The sequence below is a fragment of the Narcine bancroftii genome, chromosome 2 (assembly GCF_036971445.1).
Source record: "Narcine bancroftii isolate sNarBan1 chromosome 2, sNarBan1.hap1, whole genome shotgun sequence".
NCBI classification, from domain to species: domain Eukaryota; kingdom Metazoa; phylum Chordata; class Chondrichthyes; order Torpediniformes; family Narcinidae; genus Narcine; species Narcine bancroftii.
The window spans coordinates 286627985-286648654 of record NC_091470.1 but is presented as its reverse complement, the minus strand read 5'-3'; the positions used below and the strand labels follow the sequence as shown (position 1 = coordinate 286648654).

Below are 20670 nucleotides of genomic sequence, written 5' to 3'. Positions count from 1 at the left end.
TTTATAATCTCCACATGATCCAAGCAAAGTCCTTTAACAAATGCTGAAACAGGCCTCTACCTTGAAGATTTGCTTGTGTGCTCAACACTTGTACCGTACATAAGCTTGAGGCATGCTATTTGCATTGTTGAAAACATGACAATTTTACACCATTCGACAAGCAAGTACTTACATGTGCTGACAAAAATCTTGAATTTTGCTGTAAAAATGCCCACTCAAGCACAAGTTTAGTCATTTCTGATCGAGTGGCTCAATATGTTTTAATCTTTTTCCAAACTCTGCTCATATTCAAAATGATCAAAATTGGCTAAATTCAAGATTGATAGTAATGTAGGTCTTTGGGCTCCTTTCTGGTAAAGCTAGCCTACAGGTGCCTGACTCTTTTTTAAATGCAAGGCCTCCATACCTGTAAGGAAGCAATTTTCATCTGTCATGTTATAATGCTCTTCAATGTGGAATTTAAAATATTTCTAAAATACCAGGTACAGTGATGAAACCCTTACATTTTATGACCAAGGTGATAGTTTACCCTTGACAAGTCCTGGAGGAAGTTCCAGACAAATTAATAACAGCATTGTTAAAAGCTTTGAATTTGTCAAGACATGCATAGATGGAAAGAATGTATTCTTAACTACACCAGCACATCTGTTGTGTAGGTGAAGCACGACCCTGGAGCAATGGTCAGTATTTTCTTAATGAATTGTTCAAATGAAAAAGGGTGATTTGTACATACATGCTTTTTCAGTATGGATTTAACAAAACTTCTAGTCAACTATCAAGTTTTATAATCACGAGGAGAAAATCTATCATCTATTAATAAAATCTCTACATTATCACCACTGCCATAAAAATCAATTATTTTAATTAATATAAGGTAATAAAATCATTTCTATTATAAGAGCATAAGGAACAGAAGTAGAGCATACTTTCCCTGGATTACCTCTTCCACTAAGAGGGTGGATTCTGAGGGAGAAGCTTAAATCAGATGTGTTGGTACCTGTATTACAGTTGAGTTAAAGTAACTACAAAGACATGAGGTATGAGCTGTATATAGTTGATTGTCAGGGGACTAGCAGGGAAGATGGTGAAGCAGCAATGGTAGGAGTTTCTGGGAATAATTCAAAAGAGGCAAGATAGTTTCATCCTTTTGAAGAAGAGGCTTTCTAAAACATGGCTGAGAAGATAAATTAGAGACAGCATAAACGCAGAGGGTTTAAGGAATTTCAAAAATTAGTGTGAAGGTTTAAAATTGGGTAGCCAATATATTAAAAAAAAACAAAGGGCAACAACAAAAAAATCAATACTGCAGGAAAAGATTAAATTTGAAAGTAACCTTACCAATATAAAAGACACCAAGTTTTTTTCAGACAGAGAAAGAACAAAAGAGGCAAGAGTGACCATAAAAACAAAATACATAGGAGCAGAAAAGGGCTTTTCAGCCCATCGAGTCTGCATCTAATATTGAACTGATCCATTTCCCCACTCAGCCTCACTGCCCATCCTTCTCCCCATAAAATTTGATGCCCGACTCATCAAGAACCTACCAATCTCTATATTAAATACACCCAATGACCTAGCTTCCACAACCGCCTGTGGCAACAAATTTACCACCCTCTGGCTGAAGAAATTCCTACGCATCTCTATTCTAAACAGATACCCTTCAATCCTCAAGTTGTGCCCTCTTGTCCTAGACTCTCCCACCATGGGAAACAACTTTTCTACATTTACTCTGTTCATGCCTTTCATTTTAAATGTTTCATTGAGAACTCCCCTCACTCTCCTAAATTAAAATAAATACAGGCCAAGAGCTGTTAAATGCACCTCATGTGATAACTCTTTCATTCCCAGAATCATCCTAGTGAAGCTGCTTTGAACCCTCTCCTCTGTCAACACATTTTTTTCTTAAACGAGAAGCCAAAAACTGCTCATAATATTCCAAGTGGGGTCTCACCACTGCCTTATACAGCCTCAACATCACACCAACCCCCCCCCCCCCCATCCCCATTATTTTCTATTCCTCCTGAAATTAATACCAGCATTGCATTTGCCTTCTTCTCTATAGTCTCAACATGCAAGTTTATCTTCAGATTATCCTGCATGAGGCCTTCCAGGTCCCTGTGCATCTGGGTATTTTCAATTTTCTCCTCATTTAAAAATTAGTTTGCCCGTTTATTTTTCCTACCTACCAAATTGCATGACTGCACACTTTCCAACATTATATTTTATTTGCCACTTCTCTGCCCATTCTCCTAATCTGTCCAAGTCCTTCGGCAGACTCCATGTTTCCTCTACTCTACTGCTCCTCCACCTACCTTTGTATCATCTATAAACTTGGTCACAAAGCCATTCATTCCATAATCCAAATCATTAATATAAAACATACAGAAAGTGGCCCTGGCACAGACCCCTTTAGAACACCACTAGCAACCAAACAGAATATGATCCTTGTATTCTAACTCTTTGCTTCCTGCCAATCAGCCAATACTCCACCCATGCTGGGATATTTCCTATTACACCATGGACTCTTATCTTGTTAAGTAGCCTCATATGCGGCACCTTGTCAAATGCATTCTGAAAATTCAAATACGCAACATCCACCAAATCTCCAATATCCAGCCTGCTTGTCATTTCCTCAAAGAATTCCAATAGGTTTGTCAAGCAAGATCTTCCCTTAAGGAAACCATGCTGGCTTTGCTCTATCCTGTTATGTGCCTGCAAGTACTCCGTAACCTCATCCTTTTACAATCAACTCCAGCATCTTCCAACACTGACATCATGGTAACTGGCCTATAATTTCCTTTCTGCTGCCTCACTCCCTTCTTGAATAGTGGGTGACATTTACTGAATTTCTCCAGCATTGTGTTTTCCCTCCTTTCTCTGATATGCTTTGACATCTGGTCCATTGTTAATATCTTCCACAGTGAAGACTGATGCAAAATACTCATTTAGTTACTCTCCCATTATTATTTTTCTAGCATTATTTTCTAGTGGTCTTTTATCTACTCTCACCTCCCTTTTATTCTTTATAGACTTGAAGAAGCAAGTATCATCTTTGATATTATTGCTAGCCTACTTTCATCTTTTCCCTCCTTGAGTTTTTTAGTTTCCTTTTATAAGTTTTTAAAAGCTTCCCAATCCTCTTTCTTCCCACTGATTTTTTTTTATTTTGCTCCTTGTATGCCCTCTTTTGCTTTCACATTGGTTTTGACTCCCTAGTTAGTCACAATTGGGGTATTTTTCATTAACTATTTCCTCTTTTTTGGTATATATTTATCTTGCTTCTTCCCGATTTCTTGCAGAAACTCCATCCATTGCTGTTCTGCCGTCTTCCCTACTAGAGCCCCCTTCCAATCTACTTTGGCCAGTTCCTCTCTCATGTCACTGTAATTTCCTATATTCCACTGAAATACTGACACATCTGACTTTAGTTTCTCCTTGTTAAATCTCAAATTGAAGTAAATCACATTGTGATCACTGCTCCCTAATGGGGCATTACCCAACAGCCAATCCCCTCATGGGCTCATCTACAAACTACTCTAAAAATCTTATCTTGTAGGCCTTCTACAAAATCTCTTGAGTTCCGGTACCAACCACATTTTTTCCATTCTACTTGCATGTTAAAATACCCCATGACTACCACATATTATTGAATGTGTCACTTACCCCTGTTTCTACCACACTCTTTCTCGCCCTCATTCTCTACACCACTGTGTATTTCCCATTGCTCAGATTGTACAATAAGAAAAAAGCCTTACCTGAAATCTGCTCTTGCTCTTTTTCCACAAAGGCCACTTATCACCTGCACCTCCTCCACAGCTTCTGCTCACAGTAGCCTCCAAGTCCAACTCTTGCACTGGCCACTTTGATAATTAACTAACATATGCCTATCTTTCCTAGTGCTTTTCAATGGTTCCCCTTTTGCCACTGTTGTGGAGAAATTAACAAGCACCTTTCTTTTCTGGTGCTTTTCAACAGTCCCGCTCTTGTTCTAAAATACCTAAAAAAAATGTTTGGTTCCAGTGAATTACTTTTAGAGGATCTGGGTTAGAATATAGCCAACTGTAGAGGTGTACATCTTTATTTAGCTGTGATTCCTTGGACTGGGCAGTGTCTTCCATATGTGGTCATATCAGTATTTATAGTTTCTCTCCATAAAAATTGTCATTCTTGTTTAAACAGGTATGGTCTGCTTTGATTTTGACAGTTTTGCAGATATTTTAAGACCAATGCTAAAGATTCCAACAGATTGCTGGAGTGAACATATGGCTCTAATTTACCACTACGTTCACAACATCCCAGCAAGTTTAGTAAGCTTGCATTAGGGAGGAAAAAGACAAATCACTATTCTACAATTTTGGACCACAGATAAAGAATTTAAGTAAATGAAGTGTTTGATCTTTTTATAAGCTTTAAATAAAACAATATCCTTGTAAATGGTTACACATGTGCCTACAAATATAAACATATTAGATAAAATCAATAAATTAAACTACACGTTGATGCACAAACTATTTTTCTCCATACTATACACATTAACCCAATAGGTACATAATTAGAGAAATTAGGTGCAATCTCCATAGAGACAACGTATTGGAATATTAGTATCACGTATTCTTTATTGTTAGTGTGTTTGCTTTTTCATATTCTCTACCTAATAAGATATTTGTAAATCAATCTGTTTAAATAAAAAAAATTGTTTGCCAATGTGTGGTTAAAACATTGCACTGAGGATTTACTTCATTTGCTACAATAACTAATCTCTCAAATAATAAATAGGTTTACACAGTATTAATAGAAAGTAAGCAATAAAAAATTGTCATTGATAAGGAGAATCTTGTTTAATTTTTTTTTCAATGGATGAGCAATATTAGTATTTAAAGTGATTTTCGGTTATAAATTACTTAAAATTTTCATCTTCCATTTCACTTCCCCCCCCCCCCCCCCCAATAGGTCAGTGAGCTTCCAGAGGGCTTGAGTGCCCTTGTAGCTGAAGGGACGGAAATCTTCAGCCATGGCCAAAGGCAGCTTTTCTGCATCGCTAGGGCCATTGTCAGGAAATCAAAAATTATAATTATGGATGAGGCCACAGCATCTGTCGACATGGAAACTGATGCTGCTCTTCAAACTGTAAGCCTTTTTTTTCTGAAGAATTTGACTATTATTTAAAGTTAATTTTCATAAATCCAACTGCTCATAGAGTGACTTTTAATTTTGGAATTCTTGTTACAAAATTTTCATTTGTATTCTGGACTTCACAACTTGATAAATGTTTAAAAAATATCTGCTGAAGGAACTTAGGGAATGGAGCAGCAACGTGGGCAATGTTTGCAGTTTCTAGTTGGAAGCATTTATCAAGGGAGTATAGAGGAAAGATAGCCTGTGAAATGAGGATGGAGTGGGAGAGGGGTGGGCATGGGCCAGAAGGGGATTGGTTAGCCAGGGAGGTTTGAATGATGGGCAGATAGGGAGATGCAGGCAGGTGCCAAAGTGAGAGAGAGGCAAAAGAAAACAAGGGGTCAGATCCAGTAGGAGAGGGGGTAATGAGTGGAAACAAAAGCTACAGTGCTTGAATCTGAAATGGAAAAGGTGATTATGAAAGTTGTGAGAAGAGAGGTGAAGAACAAATATGACCAGATGTAACCAAGGAAGGGTAGGAGAGAGGGAGGAATCCTGTGGGTGAAATGTGGCTGGAAAGGTGGAAACAATGGACCTATCAGGACAGCCCTGATGGTTGATCTTGGGTAAGAGATAGTGGCAGGAAATGTGGGGTTGGGGCAGATCTCATGACACAATGACATTTGTGAGTGGCCTGGTGTTCATTGAAGGTTCTGTGTGAAGTAGAGAAAAATCGGATTGTTGTGGAGTAGTTTTACATTGGTTGGCACAACATTATGGGTGTAGGGACTGTACAATGTGATGATAACTGTAATATTGCTACCTGAAACTAGTATATCTTTCTGTTTAGTATTTAATGTGCAAATAATGTAAATGTTAAGTGGATACCAATGCAACAAGTCAGAGTATTGCAGTAATTTTTTTTGTAAGCAGAATATGTTGTTGCATTGGTATCCACTTAACATTTACATTCTTTGGCTTGGCTTCGCGGACGAAGATTTATGGAGGGGTAAAAAGGGGGGTAAAAAGTCCACGTCAGCTGCAGGCTCGTTTGTGGCTGAAAAGTCCGATGCGGGACAGGCAGACATGGTTGCAGCGGTTGCAGGGGAAAATTGGTTGGTTGGGGTTGGGTGTTGGGTTTTTCCTCCTTTGCCTTTTGTCAGTGAGGTGGGCTCTGCGGTCTTCTTCAAAGGAGGTTGCTGCCCGCCAAACTGTGAGGCGCCAAGATGCACGGTTTGAGGTGTTATCAGCCCACTGGCGGTGGTCAATGTGGCAGGCACCAAGAGATTTCTTTAGGCAGTCCTTGTACCTTTTCTTTGGTGCACCTCTGTCACGGTGGCCAGTGGAGAGCTCGCCATATAACACGATCTTGGAAAGGCGACGGTCCTCCATTCTGGAGACGTGACCCATCCAGCGCAGCTGGATCTTCAGCAGCGTGGACTCGATGCTGTCGACCTCTGCCATCTCGAGTACTTCGACGTTAGGGATGAAAGCGCTCCAATGGATGTTGAGGATGGAGCGGAGACAACGCTGGTGGAAGCGTTCTAGGAGCCGTAGGTGGTGCCGGTAGAGGACCCATGATTCGGAGCTGAACAGGAGTGTGGGTATGACAACGGCTCTGTATACGCTTATCTTTGTGAGGTTTTACAGTTGGTTGTTTTTCCAGACTCTTTTGTGTAGTCTTCCAAAGGCGCTATTTGCCTTGGCGAGTCTATTGTCTATCTCATTGTCGATCCTTGCATCTGATGAAATGGTGCAGCCGAGATACATTATTTGCACATTAAATACTAAACAGAAAGATATACTAGTTTCAGGAAGCAATATTACAGTTTTCATCGCATTGTACAGTCCCTACACCCATAATGTTGTGCCAACCAATGTAAAACTACTCCACAACAATCCGATTTTTCTCTACTTCACACAGAACCTTCTATTTTTCTTACATTCATATGCCTATCTAGGAATATTTTGAATGTCCCTATTGTCTGAGCCTTCATCACCACTCCTGGCAAAGCATTCCAGAAATCCACCACTCAGTTTAAAAAAAAAACTTGCTTCTGATATCTACCTGAAACTTTCCCCCACTCACCTTAAACAGATATCCTCTGGTATTTGCAATAACAATAATATAAATGGGGAACAGTGGAAATATTCAGCATCTCTGAAATTAATGGTAAACATTTCACGTAATAACATTTTAAACAGAAATGAAAGATTTTAGTGGAAAGAGTTTTGCGTGGTGGAGCATGGCAAAATGGAGAGGGGTCAGTTACCATCTTTCAGTTTCCAGTAACAATAAAAATCTCAGAAATGGTCAGTAGTGTTTTTACAAACCTACCAACTCACACAAATACCTCAACGACACTTTGTCACACCCAGGCCCCTGTAAGGATTCTATTCTTTTCTCTCAATTCCTCTGTCTCTGTTGTATCTGCTCCCAAGATGAGGTCTTCCAGTCCAGATCATCCGAGATGTCCTCCTTCTTCAAAAAAAATGGGTTCCCCTCTACCACCATCAACTCAACCTTTACCTTCTTCTGCTCTATTTCCCACTCATCTGCCCCTGCCCCCTCTACCCCAAGATGCAACAAAATAAGGATTGCCTTGTCCTCGCCGACAACCCCACCAGCTTCTGCATCCAATATATTATCCTCCACAATTTCACCTACAACATGATCCCACCACCAGGCACATCTTCCCCTCTCCTCTCTGCTCCACTTCCTCCATGACTCCCTCATCCACTCCTCCCTTCCCACAAATCGCTCCCTACCCCCGTGACTGCAGGAAGTGCCACACTTACACCTACACCTCCTCCCTCACCACCATTCAGGGCCCCAAACAGTCCTTCCAAGTGAAACAGCATTTCACATGTGAATCTGCATGAGTCATCTACTGGATCTGGTACCCAACATTGGAGAGACTGGATGCAGACTAGGATATCGTTTCACTGAACACCTTCGCTTTGTCAGCATCAATGACAGGGATCTCCCAGTGGCCAACCATTTCAATTCTGTGTATGGCCTCATGCACTGCCAAACCAAGGCCACCCATAAATTGTAGGAGCAACATCTAATATTCCATCTGGCCACTCTCCAACCAGATGGTATTAACATCAACTTCTCTGATTTCTGCTAGACTACTTCCCTATCCTTCTGTCTTTCTCCAGCTCTCCACCCCTTCCCTCTTCATTCACAGAACCATTCCTCTCCCCCTTTTTTCTGTGTGCCCTCCCTCCCTTATCAACCTTTTTAATACATAAAAGAGATCCTATGACCTCTTGCCTATGGGCTTGTGCTCCTCCCCCTGCCTCTGCCCCATTTTACTCAGGCCTCTGCCTACATTTTGCTCATACCTCGATGAAGGGCTCAGGCCTGAAACATTGGCTATATATCTTTATCTTTGCTATATAAAATATACCTGCTGAATTTCTCGAGTATTGTGCTTTTAACTTGTAGCAGTATTTTGCTTTTGGGTTTCAGAGTCCTGTGGTTTCCCCCTGGGGTATTAACCACTGTTAAAATGTTCCAATTTATTGAGTGCATTATTCTTTGATGCTGATCTGAGTGGCTATGTAATGGAATGCTTTGTATATCCCTTTGTCTATGGATCCTATAATTTTCCTATAAATGCATTTACTTCTTGGAATGGTTTCATTTTTAATATTAAAATAATTGTTAATATTTTTACCAACTTTAACATCACAATGTTCATTTACAATACTTCTGTTCATTTTCTAGGTTATCTCTGCGGCATTCACAAATAGTACAGTACTTATTATCGCCCATAGAATGCAAACCATCATGGATTGTGAGAGAGTTCTAGTTATGGAACAAGGGAGAATAGTAGAAGATGGAGACCCAAAAATCTTGCAACAAAATGACAGTTTATTTTCTAAATTAGTCAAGGCAACTAAGTGTTGACCAGATATGGTGTGAAAATGCTGCATGCAAAGTGGGAAATGTCAGAAAAAGAACCCCTCATTAAATAATGACGTAATTTCATTTTGGCATTCTTTTTGTGGAAGTGGTAAATTACATTTCTCACAGTATTAATGGGTTTCTGGATGATCCTGTATAAATGTCTGAATCAAGTGTTAATATGATTAAATGTATTTAATCCTGGTGCTGTTTAAAAAAAAAATTACCTGTCATCCCACTTATATCTGGTAAATCATGTGATAATTTACCAGGATCAGGTGTGTAAAATGAGATGTCCACTAATTACTTTTGATTCAAGGAATTTATTTCATTGATGCTTGATTAGTGTTTCTCCATTCGTGATAACATACTCCTCCTGAGCAAGGTAAAGTCATTCCACTGGAAAAGTATGACAAATTTGTAAAAGTTTAATAAAAATAATGAAGCAATTATAATTATCTTGCAATATTATGGATAAATAAAGGAACTTGTAAACCTTTGAGTTTAGTACCATTTTTTCCATGGTAATTGGAGCATTTATTAAAAGTTATTAGCTTTTAATTAAAAAATGGAGATTTAAATAGAAACCTAGACTATAATATAGATTCAGGTTATCGAGTCAGGGTTCAATATCTTTGCTTGACTTATCTAGACAAGTTAGTAAAATTGGCCTGCATTTGGTCTAAATCCTCCAAAACCACTCCTACCAGTTTTTTAAAGGTTATAGTTGTTTCACTTTTACCACTTGCTGTGGCAGTTCTTTCAATATACCCACCATCCTCTGTGAGATATCCCTCAGGTCCCTTCAATCTTTCCCCCTTCACTGTAAATCTGTGCTCTCCAGATAAAAGGCTATGATTATTGACCTCATCTATGTCCCTCATGATTTAAACATTTCTGCAAGATCCCCTTTAGCTTACTGTGATCAAGGGAGAAATGTCTTAACCTATTGCAGACTCTCCTTACAATTCAAGCTTACCAGTACCAGCAACATTCTCATGAATCTTTTCTACATCTTTTCAAGCTTAATGGCAGCCTTCTGAGAGCTGGGTGACTAAAACTGCACACCATACTCCAGTGGTTTTCAACCATTTTTTTTCCACTCACATACGACCTTAAGCAATCCTTTACTAATCACAGAGCACCTATGGCTTAGTGGTATGTGAGTGGAAAGAAAAAGGTAGAGAACCACTGCCATACTCCAAGTGGAGTCTCACCATTGTCTTTTACACCACATTCCTGCTTTTATACAGTGGTTTATCTAAACATTCATTTAGTTATCAGAATTTATTGTCATGAGCATGTCATGAAATTTGTTGTTTTGTGGCAGCATTGCATTGCAAACATTTATATAGACCACCTTATACAAAATAAATAAAAATAGTACAAGAAAGAAAAAGTCAAAGTAAGGAAATGCATGTCATTCATTGTTCATTCAGGAATCTGATGGCAGAGGGGAAGAATCTATTGTTGAGGCACTGAGTGCAATTATGGGGAGAGAGGAAATTTCATTTTTCTTATGTTTATCTTTATTCTTTCTCTCTTTGTGGCTGGTGTGGACATCAGCATGGAGAGACCATGAACAATGGAAGGGTGTCATTCAAAACAAAGAAATGAGGGTGCTGTGAAGGTGAAAAGATAAGATATAGAAACACAAATGAATAAGACTATCAAATTTATTAGTATTAATGTGAATGGCTTAAACAACCCAATAAAAAGGAAGAGGGTCCTGGCTCACCTTAAAAATATTGAAAGCAGATATAATATTCCTACAGGAAATGCACGATGAAAAAGGAACGTCATAAACTCAAAAGGGACTGGGTGGGGAAAAGTATTATCTTTCTCCTTCGGTTCCAAGGTGGGGGGGGGGGCGTAGCCATTTTAACACACGAAAGGGTCCCAGTCAGGAGATTTGCAATGGTGCACTGCCAACTATGTTCAAAACCACTATGTGCCAAACTTTGATGAAGAGCAGTTCCTGCAAAGTGCTTTCCCAAGGGCTGCATAGGGTAAACAGAACATATTAATTAGAGGAGATCCAAACTTCTGTCTGGACCCTATTCTAGATAAGACAACAAAGACATTGACAAGGTCCAAAGTGGCAAACACAACTCTAGCCTTTATGAAAGAATTAAATTTGATAGAACATATGGAGATGGAGGAACCTGCAGGCTAAGAATTACTGCTTTTACTCAAAACCCCATGACTCTCACACCAGAATTGATTACTTTTTGATGTCTTCTCCATTGGAAAGCAGAGTGCTTCAGTTGGAATATTTAGCAAGGCTAGTATCAGATCATTCACCACTGACTTTGCAGATAACAATGCCCAAAAAACAGGAAAATGCATATAGATGGTGTCTTAATGCTATGCTGTTGAAAAACCCAGGCTTCTACACTTTTGTAAGGTTGCTCTGTTCTGTGAAACAAATTTTGTACACCAAAATTATTTTTTTTAAAAAACACCTAAATGAGGTGGAGACATTGGAACAAGAGATCACAAAATTGGGAAAAAAAAAATCAAAATCTGGGATTGAATGAGAAATATCAAGAACTGGAAAACAAGAAACTTAAATACAACACAAGCATACAGAGTGAAAAAACATTCTTGCAATCCAAGCAAAGATATTATGAACTAGGTGAAAAATCATAAAAACTGGCATGGTAATTGAGAGCAGAGGAAAATTTAAGGACGATTAATGCTGTTCAGTCCAGAGAAATTGTATAAGTCTGAGGCGCCAAGAGACATGAATAAAATTGAGGAGTTCTTGGCAGGGATTAAGCTGCCAAGATTGGTCCAGACTGAATTAGATGCCCCACTTTCTAGTGAGAAAATTGAATGGGCCTTGGGAGTCTTGCAAGCAAACAAGTCTCCAGGAGAGGACTGCTTCCCCCCTGAGTTCTATATGGAATTCTATAAGACCTATTGATACTGTTGTTAATGGGGTTAGTGAACCAGGCAGCAGAGACACACACCCTCCCGGAATCTTTTTCAACAGCCATCACTGTCGTGATACCTAAAAAAAACAGGGACACAAAGAAGCCATCCTCATACAGACCTATCTCACTATTAAACACAGATTACAAAATAATAACCAAGGCATTGGTCAACAGGCTGGGTCAACACCTTCCCAAACTGATAGATGTGGACCTCATCAAGAAGAGGCACTGTGCCAACTACTTAAGTAGACTATTTAATACTATACATTTGGCATAGGTAGAGCACAATACAAGTATAATAGTATCACTAGCTGCAGAAAAAGCCTTTGATCGGCTAGAAATGCCTTTCCTGTGAAAAGTTTTTGAAAAATTGGGAATGGGACAAACATTTGTTAACTGGATAAAAATCACTGCATGACAAAACCACAGGCAAAAGTCAGTATGAATGGACAAACATCACCAACATTCCCCCTCAGTAGGTCCAGTAGCCTGGGTTGTCCTCTGTCCCCAGGGCTGTTCATCTTTGCAATTGAACCACTGGCAGAGGCTATCAGGAAAGATCCTATGATAAAGGGATTCAAAGTGGGTCAGTGCAAGCACAAGATAAATCTAATGGCAGATGATGTATTGCTGTACCTAACAAACCTGGTTGGGCCTTTGCCAAAGTTTCTCACCACAATATCGGGCTACAAAGCCAACATAGAAAAAAACATCATACCACTGAATAAATTTGACCACAAAAAAAAAGCAATTTCAGTTGGCAGGCAGGAGCTATAAAATACCTAGGAATCAAGATTGATAGTAACCTGGAAAACTTATGCTAACTCAACCACCCCCCATGCTTGAGAAGATTGAAGGTGACTTAATGAGATGGAAGGATCTGCCCATCACCTTAATGGGAATGGTCAACTGCATAAAGATGAAGGTGATGCCAGGACTCTCTAATACCTCTTCCAATCTTTTTTCAAGGCAATGAATGGCAATATAAGGAAATTCATCTGGAATGGGAAAGTACCCAGAATAGCCTTGAAAAGACTGACATGGGACTACATCTTGGGGGTGTGGGGACTAAGGTTGCCTGATTTTAAGAAATATTATCCAGCAGTTCAGTTGAGGTTCCTTGCATCCCACTTTGAGGAAGGCAAACCACCCACTTGGGTGCAAATGGGATTGCACGCAATTGGGGAAGAGGACAGTGAAGGATTTCATATACAAATGGGACACCAAATTAATATTTAAAAAAACAGATAACCCCATACTGAAATATCTGATTAAAATCTGGCATGAGACTGATGAATGTATTGGAAAGTAAGTGTAAATATCACCTAAGGCACCACTAATTCAAAATGAATTGATGCCCATGAACAAGGGCAAAACAATCTTGGAGATTTGGCACAGGCAGGGGATCCAACACATTGAGGACTGCTACCAAGGGAGACAGCTTAAGTCCTTTGAGCAGCTAAGGGGAAAATAGGATTTGTCTTATGAGACCTTTCACTGTTTCTTCTAATTAAGATCATTCCTAAGGGACAGGTGGGGCCCTGCAAGGACTCCACCTACACCTAGTGAGGTTGAAGGGTTACTTCAGCTGGGAAATGCACCCATATTTATATCAAGAATGTACTCGGTACTCCAAGGTGAAAGCCCCAAACAGGGGTTACACAGATCAAAAGAAAGATGGGAGTCGGACCTGGGCATCACAATTGACGAAAGATGGTCAGACTGGTGTAAAGAGAGTGTGACAACAGTTATCAACTCTAAATACAGACTGTTCCAATACAACTTTTAGCACCAGTTCTATCTCACACCACAAAAAATCCACGAGGCAAAACCAGAGGTTTCAGAAACTCGCTTTAGGTATGGAGTGGAGCAAGGAATATTCGTTCTGAGCAAAGGTAGCCCCATTTTGGCAGGATTTGGCCAATGTACTAACTAAAATAAAGAAGGTAACCTTCCCACCAGACCCAGCATTGTATCTACTAGGGAACCTCATGGACACAAGCTACAAATTAACCAAATTCCAAATTCGATTCATATTTTTCTTTGCCCATAGCAAAAAAATGCATAGTGATGACCTGGAAGTCTGACTCCCTTCTTCATATCAACGTGGATTGCAGAGATACATAGCTGTATTCCCATGGGAAAAAAAAATTATGTATAATCTCAGAAACCAACACAGCACCTTTGTTAAAATATGGCAGTCATACCTGACGACTGTAGCCACACGCCGACAAAAATGACTTGTAGAGATTCACCAACAGATGGATCAAGTAGCTATACAAGAGGGTGGCTCCACAGCTTCAATGGTTACACCCAGCCTCTCTTTCTTTTCTTTTTTTCCTTCTTTCTCTATTCCTTACCTCTAATTCTTCTCCTCTCTCAGGTGGGGGGAGGGGGGGAGAATGGGAGGGAGAGAAATATCATATGTATGCAGATTGCTGGAAGATATTGATATGCTCTGTAACAGTCAATTAAATGTTCTCCTGGTTTAATAATAGAAAATCAAAAATATTTTTAAAAAGTTTGTATCAATTTTTACTTTGTATAGGAATTAAGGGTTATGGGGAAAAGGCAGGTAGGTGGAGATGAACCTATCATCAGATCAGCCTAGATCTCACTGAATGGCAGAGCAGGCTCGATGGGCTGAATTGCCTACTCCTGCTCCTATTTCTTATGTCTAACAGGATGTAGACAGGAAGCAGTGTTCGGCAGAAAAATACCAGATAGAGTTCAATCCAGAGAAGTGTGAGGTGATGCATTTTGGTAGGTCAAGCTTGAAGGCAGAGTACATGGTTACTAGTAGAACATTTAACAGTGTGGAAGAACAGAAGGACCTTGGGGTCTAAATCCATAGATCTCTCAAGGTCACTGCACAGGTTGATAGGACAGTTAAGAAGGCCTATGATATGCTGGGCTTCATTAATTAAGGGATTGAGTTCAGGAGTCATGAGGTAATGTTGTAGCTCTATCGATCTCTGGTGAGACTACTCTTAGAATATTGTATTCAGTTCTCATTACAGGAAAGATGTGAAAGCTATGGAGAAGGGGCAGAGAAGATTTAGCAAGATGTTGCCTGAATTGGAAAATATGTCAGCAAACACCAGAGGACATCTGTATAAAGTGAAGGGAGTAAAGTTTAGGGAATACATCAGGGTTAAGTTTTTTTTTCCCCATGCAGCGAGTTGTGGGTGCCTGATATGCACTGAGGCTGGAACAATAGGACATTTAAGTGACTCTTTGACAGGGATATGGATGAAAGATAGTATTATGAGGTAGGGAGGGTTTAGTTTTTTTGTATAGAAAGATTGGCACAACATCGTGAGCCAAAAGGCCTGTAATGTGCTGTAATGTTCTATGTTTACACTAACCTTACTTAGAAATGTACCATAATTCCTTCATCATCAATAGGTTTAAATCCTGGGGCTTTCTTCTTCATGAAGTTTTTACATGATAGAGGAATTAGGGGATATGGGGAGAAGGCAGGTAGGTGGAGTTAGGTCATAAATTAGATCAGCCATGATCGTATTGAATGGCAGAAGAGGCTCGATGGGCCATTTTGGCCCTACTCCTGTTCCTATGAAGTACACTGCAACAGTTCAAGAAATTAGCTTCTCCCACATTTTCCAAGTCATTTGGGCAATAAATGTTGCTCTTAAAAGTAATGCCTAGATCCTGAAAAGTAAACATGACCAGGACTGTATACTTTTGCCTTATTTAGAAAAATCTGTAGTTATGGAAGGCAGTGGTAGCGTGAGATCATGTTACATTCTTGAAGGTTTTTATAAAGATGCAAAAAAAAAGTTGATGAGCAACTTTTCCCACATATCAACTTTTTAACAAAAGTAAAGTAGGAATATTAGGGATATTTACTTATTTAATGCAATTCAACATCATAATTGATGAAAAAAATTCATACAATGTTACTCTCAGGATGGAGATAGGCTATTGCTCTTGTGAAGACATTGAGGGTGAACCTACAAACTTTTACCTCGTATGTACAGGTTCACTTACAAGATGACATTCAGTGTAAACAGTGTTCCTTGGCTCAACCGAGTTGCAGTCTGGATTCTCAAGTGACTTTCCACATGGGGTGCACCAGGCATGGGTTTTTTTGAAACTCCTGAGGACACAAGCATTTCACCCATTCTTGCCAGCAAGGCCAAAGAGTCCACTGTAATCTGCTTGGATAGTGGCAGATATTCTCAGCTACTTTTTTTTGTTTGTTTGTGATGTACTGGATTTTCCTGGGACAATGAACGTGGAAACTGCTCAATTTCAGCTGTTTGAAATACACGGGACAGGTTTCACAGCAGTATACCTGATATAAAACTGGATAGCAGAACACCTGGAAATCTAAGGAGATAACATCCCCCAGTTCCCCATGTGCATAATACATTACTTCTTCAAGGAATTTTAATAAATCAAATATGATTACCCTTTTGACAACACCATGTTGACTTTGCCTGATTAGCTTGATTTTTTTTTGAGTACACTGCTTTAATTATTTTTAATAGCTTCCAACATTTTCACTATGACAAGTTAAGCTAACTAGCCTTTAGTTTCCTGCTTCGTGTATACCTTCCTTTTTGAATTAAAAAAAACCTGCCATTTGTTATTTTCCAATCTATTGGAACTTTGCCCAAATCAAGGGAGTTTTGGAAAATTACCACTAATGTACTAACCATTTCCCTAGCCCTCTCTTTGTAAACACTACAATAAAGTCTATCAAGAATAGGAGATGTATGATCCAGCAGCTTCAACAGTTTATTCAGGACCATTGCCCTTGTGATTATAATTTTCCTGAGTTCCTTCCTCCATTTCAATTGCTGATGGCTACTACTGGGATGTATCTCTAAAGTGAACACAGATGTAAAATTCATATTTAATTCACATACCAGCTCTTTTTTTCTTTGTTCTATTCCCTTTTTAATTGTCAGATATGTATATAGATTTAGTGATCTGCATGAATGTCACTCATAATTATTTTGATTTTTTTTTAAACTGTGAAAGTGTTTATTGCTTTCTGAGTGTCAGTCTTTGACAGTATTTTCAGTTTGGCTTTGTATCATTGGAAATATGGCAATAGTAGTTGAATAATAATTACAGATAATAGCAAGCTTAGAATGGACCACTGTTCTCAGAATAGCTCAGCCTATTCATCATGCTCCTGCCCCTCAGTTTGGATGGTACAATTTTAGCTTGTCATTAGTGTTTCATTGTGGGATGTGTCATGTAAATATCAGTGGCAAATCCCTAGATGTGGGAAACCAGAAAAACCTTAAATTACCTCAACAGTGAAGGCATGGTTAGCCTATCAGTTAGCACAATGCTTTCACAGCACCAGCGACCAGTTTCCATCCACCCTCCATGTAGTGCTATCAATTGGACCTGAAAGACCAGAAGTCGAGATTAATAAGCTTTAATTGCTATAAACCTGCAGGCACACCTTACAAGCTGTTGGCCTGATTCCAAGGCAGCACTGAGGAAGAGGATTGAATCCTGAAGGAGAGAGATACAGTATCAGGGGCGGGCCAAACACACTCCAAAAACATACAGGGTTTTTAGGTTACTGTACTGTATGTCTAAATTAAGAATTGATTGGAAAAAGCAGTGCTAAGGGGTAGAATTATATGCACAAGAACATTTTCTTCATCAACATTGATCAGAAAAGTACAACTGCAGGTTAAAGTAGTAATAGTTATAATAAATGAGCATATTCTTTTAAAAGGAATAAACAGATCTTTGAGTTATGGAATACTGTGAATGCTTAGTTATTATTTTCAGTCTTCAAGGGTAAAATGCTAAGGTGAGAGAGTTGATGTAAAAGTTCAGTCATTTTCCGACTGACAAAGGAGACTCAAAGTGATACAAAGCCTACTTCTGCGCCCATTTTACTACTTTATCAATTATTTCTAACCAATAGTTCCTAAAGCGTTGACCATTTTATCACATCATTGATACCCCTAAAAAAATTAGCCCTGAATCCTAGATGCTGATATTTATAATTTAACTTTCTATTATCTATTTATCTAATGTTACCTGTGTTTCTGTAATTTTATTTTTTTTTAAATTGTTGTTACTGAATTGTTTTGACTTATTCTATAAAGATGACTTTATTCCAATGTATACATGAATATAGATTTATTATTTTCTGTAAGGTGTACATAAATATATAATCTTGATCAGATAGGTCAGGTTGTCAAACTCATTTATTTCTATTCTTACTTTATCAGCCCCACTTAGTTAAATCTTGTTCAATGTTTTCTTTTAGCAATGAAAAATGTAACTGACACGATGTTGATCTACATATTTTCTGCAATCTAATCTCTTCTTCATCTTACAAACTTTCTCTTGCCAAATAGTATCACATTCCAAACCAGCCATTTCAGTCAGTCGCTGAATGAATGCAGCTGTTGCACCATGAAGAGGGTTATGGTAGTTCTGTACTATATTAACAAAAAGCAAATGAATTAAAATTCTAGAAATGGTTCAAGTTCATCCATATTTACAGCATGATTCTAGTTACTGTGTGTTGATTTCAATCAGCTGCTTTTACAAAATAAATAGTCCTATCAATGTAACAGGGGCACATAGTTGCAGTCCTTGAATATAAATACAAAATGAGTTTAAAATATTAAAGTGACATAATTGGAAAATAGATCCATTTTAGTATAATTGAATCCTTCAGTATATTCCTTTCATACATTTCAAAATATAAAAAAAGGTAGTGATAGTTCAGTTGAAAACTCGTGATAATATTAATGTTGAAACATGCAATCTATTCGTCCTCTCCATGCAGTTGAGAAGCCACAAGAATACTTTAAATTGGCATAATTTCCACTTGGGAGGGTGGGGGGGGGGGGGGGGGGCGAAGAAGTGAAGAGGTAGAAAAATGTTTTCAAGCCTCATCAAAGAAACATCTTAATGAGGAACATAATTTTTCTGGAAAGGTGCCCAACATACAAATAACTATGTCTCAGACTGTAAAAATCTTTAATAAGGACATTTTCCAAGCACAATTAAGAATGACACATTTTTAGATTGAGTAGAATCTGCTTTTAATAATCACTGTTTCTTCTCAGTATGCTGAGAGAACAGAATATTTGTGATATTATATCAACCAAAGTTGGATATTGTGATCTCAGTTTATTATGGTCTCCTCACTTGAATAATTAGCATCAGCTTTCAAAAAGGTTTTTGCTTTGCATTGGCAGTGGAGCTAATGGACTTGAACAAAATTTGGCAGTAGTTTAAAGGAATGTAGCATTTAAAGATAACAGACTGTAAATGTGGCCAAATATTTTTCAGTTCTTTTAAAGTTTTAAAATGAATTTCTAATATATACTTGAAAATGAGTGAAATTAATTACATAGTTATATTTATTTGTCTCTTTTGTTTATTTTTTAAATATCTATCCACTTCCTTTTAAGATGTATTATAGAAGCTGCTTTCAAATTATTATATTAAATAGTATGCATTTCTCAACAATTTATGTCAAATCCTAACAAAGGAATCTTATGAATTAAAGATTCATAAACCGCAATTATGTCAGAACTTAGAGTTGCTTCCATGTTTGAAAAATATCTCAAATTCTGTAATCCCCTTCAAAGAAGAAAACTTATACCATACCAACCTGAGAAGAAACATGCTGCAAATGCATTTCATTTGCAGAATTAATTTCAGATTTATTGGCAGAGTACAGACATGACATCACATACAACCAAGATTATTTTTTCTACAGCGAGGCAGAATTACCTCTTATTGGTATTGCAAAAAAAACTGTACACTGTGTGTACATGTAAACAAATAAAGACCTGTAAATAGATAATGAAGGTAAACAGGTAGTTCCCGGGTTAAAAACGCCCTATTTAAGAACAACCCATAGTTACGGACCGACAAGCCGACTGGGAGTAGAATGGTAACAAATTCCAGTTTGAGCGTGGGTGTCATAATTCTAATAGTAATGACTAAAAATGTTAAATTTTATTAGTATTATGTCACTAACACTCCCTGCACTGGTCCCACTGCCCCACACTCCTCCGACAGCCCACCACCAGCCTCCTCACCGATCTCAGGGAGGTGAAAAGAAGAAGCAGCAGCATGCACAATCTCAACAGCTACGCTGCACATGGCCTGGGAAAAGCAGCGAGCGGGTGAGGGGATGAACAGCCCGGTGGAGGGGAGGGAGAAGCAGCAGCAGGGGCATGCGCGATCACGACACCGCTGTCAAGCTATGCCACATGTACTTGGGCAAAGCAGCGGGCAAGTGAAGGGATGAGCAGCCCGGCAGAGGGGAGGGGGAAGAGAAGCAACGTTGGCCATCACGACATCCTGCAAAATGGCCACCACTCAGCCCCACAAAATGGCCACCTTTCGGCCTTAAAACGTGATTAAAAGTATTATTATCTGTTTTTGTGTGCTAGAGAAACTATGAGTATAGTTTAAAGTTTTAGTAGTTAACATACATAGTCAAAAGACATACATGATTTGATAGAGTGAGATCTAAAACTCAACGTGGTTTATTCACAAAACACATGGACCAAGCAGTGGTCAAGTCACATTCCAAAGTGGTTCAGTCATAGTTGTTCAGAGCTTACATTTTTTCCATATATGGTTATAGTGGACATTCCTTGGGTACTAATTATGCAACATCATTGACAAATCATTAACATAAAACAAGCATAATTGCATAGTCACGAG

At 38.7% G+C, this 20670-nt stretch overlaps 1 protein-coding gene across 6 annotated transcripts in view; it reads left to right on the top strand.

Moving 5' to 3' along the window:
* Positions 1-9531, top strand: part of LOC138755372 (ATP-binding cassette sub-family C member 8-like) — a 162472-nt gene extending 152941 nt beyond the window's left edge. For all 6 annotated transcript variants that reach the window (XM_069921223.1, XM_069921224.1, XM_069921225.1 and 3 more), the window contains 2 exons: positions 4951-5127; positions 8852-9531. In XM_069921223.1, the coding sequence (XP_069777324.1) occupies positions 4951-5127; positions 8852-9034 (360 nt within the window). In that variant the 3' untranslated portion in view covers positions 9035-9531. The remainder of the gene's footprint in view (positions 1-4950; positions 5128-8851) is intronic.
* The last annotated feature ends 11139 nt before the right edge of the window (positions 9532-20670 follow it).